General features: G+C 40.6%; 1 protein-coding gene across 2 annotated transcripts; it reads left to right on the top strand.

Moving 5' to 3' along the window:
• Nucleotides 1-6,754: 6,754 nt before the first annotated feature.
• LOC125515325 (cysteine-rich receptor-like protein kinase 15) lies at nucleotides 6,755-13,574 on the top strand. 2 transcript variants are annotated; one of them, XM_048680777.2, is made up of 7 exons: nucleotides 6,759-7,735; nucleotides 7,845-7,949; nucleotides 10,928-11,088; nucleotides 11,465-11,675; nucleotides 11,832-12,063; nucleotides 12,776-12,929; nucleotides 13,190-13,574. In XM_048680777.2, the coding sequence occupies exons 1-7, from the start codon at nucleotides 6,892-6,894 to the stop codon at nucleotides 13,439-13,441; spliced, it is 1,959 nt and encodes a 652-aa protein (XP_048536734.2). In that variant the 5' UTR covers nucleotides 6,759-6,891; the 3' UTR covers nucleotides 13,442-13,574. The 2 variants fall into 2 exon arrangements, with proteins under 2 accessions (XP_048536736.2, XP_048536734.2); XM_048680779.2 differs by lacking the exon at nucleotides 10,928-11,088 and having other exon boundaries at nucleotides 6,755-7,735; nucleotides 11,520-11,675.
• The last annotated feature ends 1,094 nt before the right edge of the window (nucleotides 13,575-14,668 follow it).

Here is a 14,668-nt window from a genome sequence, read left to right as displayed (position 1 = left end):
GATGAACCGGGACCAATGGCCCACGTGGCCCGGCCGGCCCCCTGGGCTCACGAACCGGGACCAATGCCCACATTGGTCCCGGTTCTGGACTGAACCGGGACTAATGGGCTGACCCGGCTTGGACCAAAGCCCTGTTTTCTACTAGTGCGTAGTCCATACAGATCTAAAACCAATCAACATCCTGCTAGATCATGACATGAGTCCCAGGATCTTTCACTTTGGAATTTTCAGGATACGTCTCTCCAGTGTCACAGAGTCAAAAACGTCGGCAGCGCTGGGAACATGGCGAGCTTATTCTTCTCTCCGTACAGGGGAACACTTCAACTATTGGCTAGTTGTGCCAAAACTATGAGGTAGTTCATTATTTCACGTTAAATCTTTCCTCCTGATAATTTTGTGCATTAGTCATGGAACTGATGATTTCAGTACCAGGTTACATGCATCTACGTACAGCATGTCACAAGCAAAGTCTTGTCCGCTAGAAGAAAAATATCCATACAAGACGTGGGTACTGTGCTCATTATTCAAGTCAAATCTACATGAGAAATTTGCGTATCTTTTTTTTCTTGAGTAAATATTGAACTACATTTTCTAGCACAATGTCCAACCTAGTCAATCAAGAGTTTAGGTCAGCAGTCAACATTCAACACTGAAGATGACTAGTCAAATTAATATGCATCACCAGTCATTTCCCTGTGATACTTCAACATTGATTTGAAGTCTGAATTTATTTCATTCTGGCAGATACATCGCGGGACTATTATTCGCAGAATATTTAATCAATAGAATCTTTTGTTTTCATATTCGGCGTCCTAGTTCTCGAGATTGTAAGTGGGAGAAGGGTTTCATATGAATTGTCTTCGAGGAGGTTAGGCTCTGAGCAAAAGCAGGGATGTTTAACGGCAAGATAATTGGCTTCGAGGAGGCAGGTGGAGTGTGGATAGACCAGGAGTAGTTCGCATAGTGAGTGAGGTGGTGTCGGATAAAATTCGCATGTAAGTATGTTGTCAAACCGTGGAGCTTTTGGGAGTCTCTCTCCCCTCCTTTATGATACGCACACTCGTGGGTATTTGTGAAAAATAATACTATGAATTGTCTGAAAAATAACACGAGTTTAGGAGATATGTATACACACCTGACGTAGAATCCAGGGCGATGGCATCTCCAACGCGGTCCCTTAAAGTGCCAGACTGCCAGTAAAAGGCGTGGTCCAGACACTTTTTGTCATCCAACGTAGTTCCCTAATCGTCCATCGACCAGTCCTCATGTTTGTTTTTCGTCAAATCTATATGAGTAATTTGCATATCTTTTTTTTCTTGAGTAAATGTTGAGCTTAATTTTCTAGCACAATATCCAACCTAGTCAATCAAGAGTTCAGGTCAGCAGTCAACACTCAACACTAAAGATGACTAGTCAAATTAATATGCATCAGCAGTCATTTCCCTGTGATACTTCAACATTGTTTTCTAGTCTGAATTTATTTCATTCTGACAGATACATCGTGGGACTATTATTCGCAGAATATTTACTCAACAAAATCTGTTGTTTTCATATTCGGCATCCTAGTTCTTGAGATTGTAAGTGGGAGAAGGGCTTCATATGAATTGTCTTCGAGGAGGGTAGGCTCTGGGTAAAAGGAGGGATGTTTAAGGGCAAGATAATTGGCTTCAAGGAGGCAAGTGGAGTGTGGATAGACCAGGAGTAGTTCACATAGTAAGTGAGGTGGTGTCGGATAAAATCCGCATGTAAATATGTTGTCAAACCGTGGAGCTTTTGGGAGTCTCTCTCCCCTCCTTTATGATACGCACACTCGTGGGTATTCAAGAAAAATAATATTATGAATTGTCTGAAAAATAACACGAGTTTAGGAGATATATATACACACCTGACGTAGAATCCAGGGCGATGGCATCTCCAACATGGTCCCTTAAAGTGCCAGACTGCCAGTAAAGGGCGTGGTCCGGACACCTTTTGTCATCCAACGCAGTTCCCTAGTCGTCCATCAACCAGTCCTCATGTTCGTTTTTCGTCAAATCTATATGAGTAATTTGCATATCTTTTTTTTTCTTGAGTAAATGTTGAGCTTCATTTTCTAGCACAATATCCAACCTAGTCAATCAAGAGTTCAGGTCAGCAGTCAACACTCAGCACTGAAGATGACTAGTCAAATTAATATGCATCAGCAGTCATTTCCCTGTGATACTTCAACATTGTTTTCTAGTGTGAATTTATTTCATTCTGACAGATACATCATGGGACTTATTTGCCCATTTCGCTGGGACCTATTCGCAGAATATTTACTCAACAAAATCTGTTGTTTTCATATTCGGCATCCTAGTTCTCGAGATTGTAAGTGGGAGAAGGGCTTCATATGAATTGTCTTCGAGGAGGGTAGGCTCTGGGCAAAAGGAGGGATGTTTAAGGGCAAGATAATTGGCTTCAAGGAGGCAAGTGGAGTGTGGATAGACCAGGAGTAGTTCGCATAGTGAGTGAGGTGGTGTCGGATAAAATCCGCATGTAAATATGTTGTAAAACCGTGGAGCTTTTGGGAGTCTCTCTCCCCTCCTTCTTTATGATACGCACACGTGTGCATATTCAAGAAAAAAATATATGAATTGTCTGAAAAATAACACGAGTTTACGAGATATGTATATGCACCTGACGCAGAATCTAGGGCGACGGCATCTCCAACGCGGTCCCTTAAAGTACCAGACTGTCAGTAAAGGGCGTCGTCCGGACACTTTTTGTCAACCAACACAGTTCCCCAGTCGTCCGTCGACCAATTCTCATGTTCATTTTTCGTCAAACTGGAAGAAGTTTTGAGTTGGACCACATGTCCTTACAGCTTATGTGATTTGTCTTCTAAGAGCATCTCTAGGAGACCCTATAAAAGGGTTGAACCCGTATAATTCCGACGAGTATACAGGTGGGGCCCGTTTTCTGGCCAAAATAGACACCGTATATCGGGCCAGGCCCCTTAAAAAAATTACCGTGGCCCGGAAAAAGTTCTCCACCGGTACATATGCGGTTTCACCGCTCGGATACGGGTCAAACTCGATCCGCCTCCGCTGCCGTTCCACCGCGATTCCCCTCCTCCTCCGCCCCAATTTCTTGCCGCCGGCAAGCCTAAAAAAGTCCTAGCGACCCATGGATGGCTACGAAAGCGGTGGGGATGACGCAGAGCGCCGCCGCCGCCACAGATCCGACGCCGCACGCAAACGGCGGGCGCGGAGGTGGTTCAACCACGGGAGCCGGCCGCCGCCGGCGTTCGAACGCGCGAGCTCTACGAGTACGAGGGCGAGCTCACGGTGCGCCACCACGCCTCCTTCGGCTCCTTTGCCGCGGGGAGCTCATCCGCAGGCGCCTCGAGCTCGCGGCTCACTCCGGTCAAGAGAGAGCCAGAGGAGCTCAGGCCGCTTGCCGTCAAGATCGAGGACTACCTCCCCCTGGGACAGAAGGAGCACCTAGAGCGCACCATCATGGAGCACTCAGCGAGGGAGGAGGAGGAGGAGGAGGCCGACGCGCGCCACCGCCGCGAGCTCGAGATCGAGCACATCTTCCTCGAGCAGGGCGTCGCGGCGTCGCAGGTGCACGTCCAAGGTGGCGGATCTGCGCGTCATGAAGGCCGAGCAGGCCAAGGTCTGGATTGACCTCAACTCTGACGAGGACTAAGCTCCTCCGGCTCCTCCACCGCGTCGTCGCAACCGCGAGCTCATCGATTTTGGTAGCGTAGGCTCGGGACGCTGCATGGCCTGCAGATTCCCCCTAGTAGTACAATGCAGTATAATGATGAACTATGTATGATCAATGTAGTATGATGATGAACTATATATGATCAATGTTGCCGCAAGTTTCTCCCGTGATTTTTTTAATTTTATAGTTTCATATATAGGCTCTGATCTATAGTGCATGAATTCCCCCCGCAAATCAAATCTGCAGCGAATTGTAAACATGTTTTGCGGGTCGGCATTATATAGGGTCTGCTCTGCTCAGTTAATTATATAATGACAAAAATTATAACGGTCAAGATTAAAGATCAATTTTTATTTCAAGTTTGCATCACGATGGACAGGACAACCGGAACGTGGAGCTTACCTGTTTCCCATGTGAGATAGCCAACGGCAGAGCAATCCGGTGAGATATATGTGATGACATCATTTACTATATGTGATGATGACATCATTGCTGCTGATGCCAGCAAGCAAACAAGTTGATCGGGTTGCTTTCTGATTCGTCTGGGACATGGACGTGCATGAAGTAGAAACGATCAACTTGTCTTACACCTGGATGGAGAGTACAGACACTACTAGAATCCGAGATTTCGCCCAGTTATAAATCTTTGCGAGTTCTTTTTGTCGCGGAACCGGGCAAAGAAATCTTTGCCGAGTTTTTTTTGGCACTGAGCAAAGAAATCTTTGCGGAGTTCTTTTTTTCTTTTGAACTGGGCAAAGAAATCTTTGTCGAGCTCTTTTTTTCGGACTTGGCAAATATTTTTTCCTTTTTAAATATTCTTCTCTCTTGTCTTTGCCGGGTATCTTTTTATTGCACCCGACAAACATTTATTTTTTCCGTTTTCATCTCTTTCTCGTGTTTTATTTCTTTTTTTACATTATTTGTTTCCTCTTTATTTTTATGCTTGGTTATATTCTCTCATTTATTTTTAATTTTATTATTTATTTATTTCTCCTTCTCTATTTCATTTTATAGGCAGTAAGTGAATGCAACCGATGATTCATTTGTTGGCATCGGAAAACAATTCTACACTAAGATACACCATTACATGAACCATGTAAAAAAAATAGCATATTTCCGAGTGTGCTTGCTATATTTAAGACATTAGGTGCATTTCTGGACATTTAACCAATACAATTCAAATTTGAACTGTAAGTGGCTGAAAAGGTTGGCAAAACTGGTTTGAAAAATCATATTTGTGTTCCCGTGTCTATTTATAGGACCTATAGAAGAAAAGGAAAGGTATTTGAAACATGAGGGTGCCAAGACTTGACCACGAATGTGAGTTTTCTGATTTTTTTATTTCAAAAAATGCAGACGAATTCCAAAAAACATGAAACTTGGAATGGTCTCATCATTAAGTGCATTTCTAGACATTTAACGGGTATAATTTAAATTTGAGTTGTATGTTGTTGAAAAGTTTGGCAAAACTGGTTTCAAAAAAAATCATATTTGTGTTCTTGAGTCTATTTTTAGTACTTACAGAAGAAAAGGAAAGGAATTACAAATGTGAGGGTGCCAAGACTTGACCCCGAACATGGGTTTTTTTTAATTTCAAAAAATGCAAACGAACTTAAAAAACATGAAACTTGGCATGGTCTCATCATATGATCCTTGTAGTGCGTGGTAAAAAATTGAGATGGTTTTGCAAAAGTTATGACATAGGTTATTTAGAAATCAAACCATCTTTGAGGAAGAAACGTATTTCCATAGAAAAGTTGTGACATAGATTTGTTGTTTTGTATTGAAATATATTCCATAATGATATTTGGAGTGACTATAACAATAACAGTATGCAATATGTTGTTTTGATTGTGCTGAAAATATATATGCCTTAGCTAAACAATGTGTGTGCTATCAAAGAGAGCAATATATGGTAGGAAGAGTGAATGGAAAAATATGTTAGAACTTTTTAATGAATATACATCGATAATTAATGAAGAATCGAGAGGCGCTGATGTTGTAACAAAAATGAATCTATACTCGACTTCCGTGGTAAGATTGTGCATTACATAGATGACCAGAAAAATCGGCGAAACAACATGGGAATGTTAAAGAGAACAAGCCGTGACTGTAGTGACTGAGAGGTGATTGGCAAATAAAAATATTGACCTAATGATAATTAAAAAAGCAAAAGATTATAAAACAGTTACTAAGGTATAATATTTTAACAATAAAAGGTTGTAAGAAAAAGTCATGTTAAGTATACAATAAGATATTTTTATTTGTGCCAAAGAAATATAAGTCAATAGAAAACAACAAATGCACTACGAAAAAATATAATTAATGTGCAAGATAGAATGTTTTGGCAACTTTAGATAATATATACTGATAAATCTACATATCGAGCAGCACAAACAATTAGATTAAGATGGGCAAAGAGATAAAATTTAAGCAAGTTGTGTATAGATTCTTTCTAAAGTCAAATTTGTAAAGTTTAAGCAAGTTTATAGATAAAATTATCAACATTAATAATACAAAATAAATAAGTAAAATATGTGTCTAATTATATTTATTTGGTCTTATACATTTGTATATTTGTCTCTATACACCTAGTAAAAATTTAGAAAGCATAAGTTCTAGAAAAATACATACACAACATATTTGGAATGAAAGGAGCAATAAGTAAAAGAAGTTAGATAATTTATTAAGCTTATGTTTATAATACCATGTATAATTGGTCAATATCGACGACTGGATCCCTTGGAAGAATAATTATAAAATGTCGATGTCGACGCTATCTATTCATTCGTGGAACATTGACTTCAAGAATTGTATACAGTCCACATCCAATCCAGAATGTAGTATGCATATCCATGTCAGAAGTCAGAACTAGAGGTTGGTTCTTCGATAAGAACAGAACGTCAGAGTCACAAAACTTCTGCTCTGGTCCCTGGAATACTCGCGGCAATTTCCTAAGTGCCCAGTGTCCACCCCTAAACTGATGACAAGCTATGGAAAACAAGCCAAGTACATCCCATCAAGCCTAATTTTCTAGTATTAGTTGGTCACGGTATTGGTTGGAAGACCCGTTGTTCTGATTGGTCACGGTGTGATGTTCGCAAGCTCCCGCCTCCAGTCAAAGGCTCCAAGCTGGAGTAGCTAATTAACCAATCGAACGCTCGAACGTACGTACCTCACCAGCAACCAGTCACCACCATGCCCACGTACCTCCTCCTCCTCTTCTTCCTCGCTTTGTGGTTGTGGCCACCGGCGGCGAGCGTTGCCGCCGCCTCCGCCACGGTGAGCCCGCTGCAGACACTCCCCGACGAGGCCGCCGACACGTTCACGGCAAACAGCAGCTACGGGTCCAACCTTGGAGCTCTCGGAGCGACCCTCGCCGCGGGCGCCCGCGCGTCGGGCTTCGCAAAGGGCAGCTACGGCGAGGCGCCTGACAAGGTGTACGGCTTCGTGCTCTGCCGGGGTGACTACACCGGCACCAACTGCGCCGACGGCCTCAGAGCCGCCTTCCAGGGCGTGCCCGAGCGCGTCTTCTTCCGGAAGGCCGCCGTCGTCTACTACGACCAGTACATGCTCCGGTTCACCGACGACGAGCGGTCCTTCTCCAACATCAGCAACGAGCCGGAATGGTCGGCGAACAATATGAACTCCGTCAGGGGCTCCGAGGCAGCGGAGCGGTTGATGGGGAAGGTAGTGAAGCTGATGAACACCATGGCCGACCTTGCCACCTCCGGCAGCCCCAGGCTGACTAACCGGTCCCGGTACGCGACCGGCGAGGACGGGTTCGGTGAGCAGGGCGTGAGCACCGTGTACGGCCTGGTGCAGTGCAGGCCGGACCTCACCGGGCCACAGTGCCGGAGCTGCCTTGATGGCATTATCAAGCAGTTGCCGACGCTGTTTATGAGCAATAATATGAGCAACCAAGAGTCCTCCTTAAGCCGCGTCGGGGGCAGGATTTTGGGGGTTCGGTGTAATCTGCGATATGAGAAGGACTTATTCTTCGAGGAGACAAGTGACACTATCAAGATCGACATGCCTAAAAGTAAGCACTGCTTTGCTGTTTATACATTTCCTATGACAGTATATTTCAAGGAAAACACAATAGTGGTACTTAAAATTTAAAGTGATTTGCCGTATTTTGTATATCCAAGATGGGAAGAGCGCGGTGTTTATGATTGTCATAGTTGGAGTTCCTCTCCTAGTTTTGCTCATCCTCGGCTTACTGCTAAGGCCATACATCGTGAAGAAAGTCAGAGGTAAGAGTTTTGGCCAAGTCATCATCATTAGCATGGTGCTCCTTATAATAATTGCGAGGGCATCATCCCTAGTGTATTGGAAGTTGTTAGGTATTTATTTTTATCTCATGTAGACATATTTTGTACTCCTCTTTACCCTTTTCGTTTCATAATTCATGGCATTTACATACTGTATATATTATGCAGTATAAACCCCGAATGGGAAATCAAAATGGCTATTTTTTAATTAATAAAGAAATCCTAACTCGTGGTATTTAGAGATTGAAACATTTCTAAAGGTGCATCTTTGACTTTATTCTACATATAAATATTTAATTATGTTTCCAAGAAATAACAAAATAATAATTGTGAAAGATTTATTTATTCAGTCAAGTCTTGCGCTGTGAGGACAGCAACCGAATTAACCCACAATCTATGTGCCCTCTAGAACACTTGTTGTATGCTATATCTACGTTCATTTATCATTTTGTGCTGACTATATAGAATTAGTCGGCTTTATTACTATATGACCTCCTCATAGAGTGCGGATTTTTGGAGGCCGAGCTCCAGTGAGGTTAGTATTTCAAAAGTATCAAAAAGCATATTTAAAAGTTTCAAAAACAGAAAAAAAACATGGAAACATATATGTATTCCCTCATCGAAAAAATGTTGTGATTTGTAGGCTGTACAAAAAAAATCCTGGCCCAATAACAAAAATAAAAGGCCTGTTAAAAGATGTGTATTTGTCTTTTTTCTGTACGTCACATGGAAAAATACTAGTGGTTGGGGCGCCACCCGATGGTGCCGCTTGAGAGGAAGTTGTGCTCATGTTTTCATTTAAAAAAATACATGTAGTCCTCACCTTCATCTAGAAAAATATTTTTTAAAAATCATCACCTCCATCTAGAAAAAGAAGTAAAAAAATCACCAACGCAGCCTACCAGCGAGCGCTACTTTGCGTAGCCCTCCGTTTAAAAAACTATGTGAGGTCCTCACCTCCATCTAAAAAGGGGAAAAAAAATCCTCACCTCCATCTAAAAAAATATCTCAAAAGCTTTTTCACCGCGGCCAACCAGCTTGCACCATGTGGCATAGCTGGTTTGCTGCCCTTCATGCGTAACTTAATTTGTTTGATAATGCTATGGAATTTAGCACATACGTAGTATACATGTGCACGTGTGTTCACAAATAAATCTGGAATTTTTCGCGCTCTGAAAAATAAAATTTGAAAACGAGCTCACTGGAGCTTGGCGTTCGTTGGCATTTTCCACTCCGTATTGTTATTGGTCCATGCTTGAACATATAACTGAATCCATCTTTCATAAATAAAAAATAAATGACCAGCATGCCTCATGCTTTTGGTTCCAGTAATCCACTCTCATTTATGTACTCCATTGATACTCATGTTGGTGCGTAATCATTCTCAGCCATTTTCTTTTTGTATTGCTCTTGTGGAATTCTGTACGCTGATAGTACGAAGTGTCTACATATATAGCAGATTGTAAGAGGAGATTTTCCCATTGACTAGGTTTTCGTTGGGTTCCACTCACATATCTATCTGTCGTTTTAGATTAGCATTGGAGTATGTGATGAGAACCAACATGTTCAAAACAGGTGCAAAATGTACTTGTAGTTTATAGTTCGCCTAATTATTAACATGTGCACCTAATTTTTCTGTGTGAGATTTGTGTGAGTGCAAGTATGATGATCCATCGGCTATGGCTTTTTTTTTGAAATACGAAAATGTACGTGCTATGATCTTATTAGGTATAGTTATGGAGATCTACAGATGTGATCTGCTTAGGTATCGCTATATACATATACATATATGCATACATACAACAAAAATTGGTATAAGAAAACTGAGATCTGAGTCATAAAATCACAAAATTTACTTTTACTAGCAAGATGCCCGTGCATTGCACGGAACATCAAGATGCATTTTTTTTATAAAACACCTGTTGTGATTGACCCATGCGGGAGTAATTTCATGTGTAAAAACTAATATATCTCGAGAAAGAGGAGAGATAAGGTGAGGAGTGGGGCGTGGTGGTGATTGGTGGTTGGACTGAGCGGAGGCATGGGGATGGACGACGCCGGTAGCAGCCACCATGCCAGATTGTTTCAGAGGCTTCCTTTTTTAATTGCTCAACAATGAGGTTATGGGAGATAAGGATGAACGAGGAAAGGCCTTATCTGCAAATGTGGTGAGAGATGCGGGTATCTTTTTACAAAATTGCCATAATTTGCTTTCTATCCGTCGGATATAGATCAGACGGTCTATATTGCAAGATGGCAAGCACACCTATCACCAACTCGGTTTTTTTTATAGGAGTAGAGATATGTATATTATCTACTATATTTTTACATTCATAATTTTATGTCATATAAAATATATATTTCGACTGACATACATTTTCTTACTTTCTCGTTTCACTTCTGGCGTAGGACAAAATTTACGGGATGTAAAAGTATAGTGTAGTGATGTAATAAGAGAGGGGTAAAGAATAACTATTCCTTATCCAGAGTGCCGAATAGCATGACCCAGAGTGCTGTAATATGGTGTAGAACTAGCTAGTTTGCTTCTTTGTGAGAATTTCATGCACATTCATGTATTTTCTTTTGTATTGTTCTTTGAGTATATTAGTCCATCTTAAATGCAATATTCTTAGAGAGGTGTTTATAAAAATAAACCAACTTTTTCTTAAGCACCAATGCTTTCTTTCAATAACAAGGTTCCTAGTTAAGCGTCTGCACTTTACAAATATGAACCAATGCTGGAGCCAAAAAGTTTATTTTCTAAGAAACCCTCCAAATACCATGTCACATAATAATAATAATAATAATAATAATAATAATAATAATAATAATAATAATGATGATGATGATGATGATGATGATGATGATGATGATGATGTTACTTTATGTGCACATATCGAATTGTTCATCAGTTTTATTTCCACATGAATATGATATTTACCTACCTATTCCTTGTGCAGAATCGTTATTGCAGAGGGAATTAGCCACCCTGAAAAAGGAAATTGTAAATGAAAGCGACTCAAGGTTTTCGTTGTTCAGATTTTCGAAAATAAGAAGTGCTACTAATAACTTCTCGGATAAAAATAAACTTGGAGAAGGTGGATTTGGCATTGTTTACAAGGTATTCGCATTCATAAATATTAGACTTACCAAGACAAAATAACACTTATTTTCTTTTGTAACACAATATTTCAATATTTTTATTTTTAAAAAAAAAATCATCAAATCAAACATACGCAAAATTCAAAATTCATATCGCGGCTTCTTTTACCTAAATTCAAGAAAACTTTGTTTTGTCCCAATGATGCATCAATCATATATATACATCGAAGATCATTATTTCTTACAAAATGCACCCAACATAGAATTGTGAACAAGCATATTAATTGTCATAATGCAGAATATTTGCATAAATAATACATAAGATGCTATATACTCAAGCTAGTATCATTTATCCATTTGCTCTGCCATATAAAAGTTCATGTACACTTCATCAGGGCCAGTTGTGTCACGATCAGGACATAGCAGTCAAACGGCTTTCTCCAAATTCAGTGCAGGGGTTCCGCGAGTTCATGAATGAAATCAAACTCATAGCCAGCCTACAACATAAGAATCTGGTCAGGCTTCTTGGATGCTGCATCAAAAGCAAAGAGAGGATACTTGTGTATGAATATATGCCAAACGGTAACTTGGAAGAGTTCATTTTTGGTACGTCTACTTTCCCGACAAAATGAAAAATACATTGCCCCCCCCCCCCCCCCCCAAAGAAAATGAGAAAAGGCTGAAATAATTTCTATTTATTTAATGTAGTGAAAAAATAATTTTGTATCCTGATATTCACATTTGCATATTGGAATTAAATAGGGGTAGGAGCAAAGAAGAGTTGGCCCGTACGTCACGGCATAATTGAAGGGATAGTAGAAGGCCTTCTCTATCTGCATGACTATGCGCATGAATGCATAGTTCACAGAGACATGAAACCAAGCAACATCCTATTAGATCATGAAATGAACCCAAAAATATCTGACTTTGGGATTGCAAGGATATGCCTCTCCAGCGTGACAGAATCAAATACGACAACGGCTATGGGAACATTGTAAGGTTTTGATTTTACAAGCTTCACATTTGAGACCGGAATTATATTCAGTTCGCTACAAAATCTTATTGAAATGATGGATATATTTCAGTGTTTTTTCTTGAAGTGCCATGCGAATCGAGACTAAGTTGAGTTCCATGATTCATCATTGCCCATATTTCAAATATTAGATTTCATTTCGACAGGCTTACCAACAACTATTCTATTAGTATGGACTTTATGTGACATAAAATCGGTGTATTAGATTCATATTGCAAAATGTGTTTTTTTGCAACACAAAAGTTACAAATTATAGCATAATTATTGGTCAAAAGTTTGTCCTAACTAGACCTATGTGTGTGTGCAATACATGCATGTATAATATCATGGTGTAGAGGTCATGGGGCGGAAATTTAGTAGTCTATATGCAGTCAAAACGTATTGCACAAGCCAAGGGAGCTGTCTAATGCATGAATCTTCATACCTTATGACCTATATCAATGTTGACTTGAACAAGTCATTCTCATACTTAAGTCAATTAAGTGCACAACTTCTCATCTCCACGATCTTCCTTGCAGATCTGCGATAGCAATAGTACTAGGTTTATTGTATAAAAAATTCAATCAACATTGAAAATGATTTGAGCAAATGAGTGTTTGTCACCTGTCATTTTCCCTTGACTGTGATAATAATGTTTATAGTGAGCTTACTGCCATATATTGTTTCATTACAGTGGATACATCGCACCGGAGTACTACTCCCAGAATGTCTACTCAACAAGGTCAGACGTTTTCAGCTTCGGCATCCTAGTTCTCGAGATCATAAGTGGGAAGAGCGCCGTCGGTTCCTACCAATTATCCGGAAGATCATACGAGCTCAGGAAATATGTGAGTAAAATCAAATATGTCAAAATCGAAGAATTAGCACGTCGCTTTGCTTCAATATCCCTACTAAGCCAGCAATCATTATGTACTATTTCCTGCTTCAATCTCTATATATAAGTTCCTTGCAAGGCCGCGCAAGATAATCTCAGTAACTAGGTTGATCTCCTTGTTTCTCTTTTCAGAAAAATGATCGTTTACATACTTACTTTGACCGCAAGACATACTTTTTTTATAGCACAAACATAATCTGCTTTGGACAACAGGCGTGGCAGCTGTGGAGAGAGCAGAGGTGCGACGAGCTGGTGGATGATTCGCTTGGCGAGGAGTACCCGGAGATGGACGTTATGAGGTGCATCCAGATCGCGCTTCTATGCGTCCAGGATAGCGCCGAGGACAGGCCTACCATGCGCGACGTGACGATGATGTTGAGCAACGGAAATAAGAGGCTGCTCCTACCTGTGCAGCCCGGTTCTTGCAGCGTACACATCGACGTCGGTACTGAAATAGAGTTGTGAGCCTGAACCAAACAAGGACTTGTTTGTGTGGACATTGGGGATGTTTGTAATCTGTTGTAGAAAAGCAATGTGAAGATGGTACATAAACTGTTTTGATGATCCCATCAGTAGTACAAAGAAACTATTCCCGTTATTAGGGCATGTACAATGATTGATAAGATAGTCTTATCTTAAATCTTGCATTTAATTTAGAGATGACAAAAAGAAGTGTCTACAATAAGTCATCTCTTAATCTTATCTTCAATAACTAGCTATTCCTAAAAACGTGGTGAGACATATTGTGCTAAGAGATCATCTCTTATCTTCTCTTAAATAAGAGAAGACAAGTCTTTTCTTATGAGTTATCTCTCATCCACTTCATCATTTATCCTATGTAGCACTTCTAAGATAGTACCATTGTACATGCCCTTACTGGCCGGCCAAAAGTAGCGATCTTTAGACCGGTCAGTCTGTCTATATTCCTTGTTGTCAAAAACTGGATCATAAACAAAAGGACATATTTTTAAATATATGGATACTTCTTTTATATTTTCCCTAACATTTTTATCCAGTTGCAAGACACTAAACTTTCCTTTTCCCTCGTTATTACACTTTTTGTAAAAATGGTGAAAATATATACATATTTGAGATTCTATATAAAAGAAGGAAAAAATGGTCACACAAAGTGACCCATGCAGACGGAGTTTTGCTAGTTGCAACACCTACGGACCAAATCCTAGGGAATTAAGCCTACAATGTTGAGGTGGCATATCTGATTGAAAATAGGGCAGAAGGGGGGGGGGGGGTCACAAAGTAAAACTATGTTCGGCCGGAGCTCTACAAAATCGCTACAAGGAAAAATAGGATGGTGCATCATGAATTGACAAATGATAACTGGATCACAGCAATCGCTAACCTTCGATCCCTGCAACAGCTAGGGGAATTTGTCACTCGGTATGGGTGGATCGGTCAAATAGCTCTGTTGCCAGATCAGTGACGACACAATCTCCTAGAACCTGACCACAAATGGAGCCTACTCTTCCACATCGGCCTATGTGGCACAGTTTGGCTCACACCCGTGATTTGACTCTTCAAAGGTCTGGTCTACCCATGCTGAGCCAAAATGCAAATTCTTCGCGTGGCTAGTCCCGCACGGTAGAATTATCACCGCGGATATGCTGGCTATTCGTGGCTGGCCACACGACCCAAGGTGTCAGCTATGTCTTTAGCAGTCGGAAATAGCGACCC

The sequence above is a fragment of the Triticum urartu genome, chromosome 6A (genome assembly GCF_056163025.1).
Source record: "Triticum urartu cultivar PI428250 chromosome 6A, HENAU_Tu73, whole genome shotgun sequence".
Taxonomy (NCBI): domain Eukaryota; kingdom Viridiplantae; phylum Streptophyta; class Magnoliopsida; order Poales; family Poaceae; genus Triticum; species Triticum urartu.
This window is presented reverse-complemented; position numbering and strand designations above follow the sequence as displayed.

Bases quoted from the DNA above. Each gene is read 5' to 3' on its own strand.
- LOC125515325 (XM_048680777.2), top strand. From the start codon at position 6,892: ATGCCCACGTACCTCCTCCTCCTCTTCTTCCTCGCTTTGTGGTTGTGG. The intron at 11,089-11,464 runs GTATTCGCATTC...ACACTTCATCAG, and splicing joins GATTTGGCATTGTTTACAAG to GGCCAGTTGTGTCACGATCA. The intron at 12,930-13,189 runs GTGAGTAAAATC...TTTGGACAACAG, and splicing joins CATACGAGCTCAGGAAATAT to GCGTGGCAGCTGTGGAGAGA.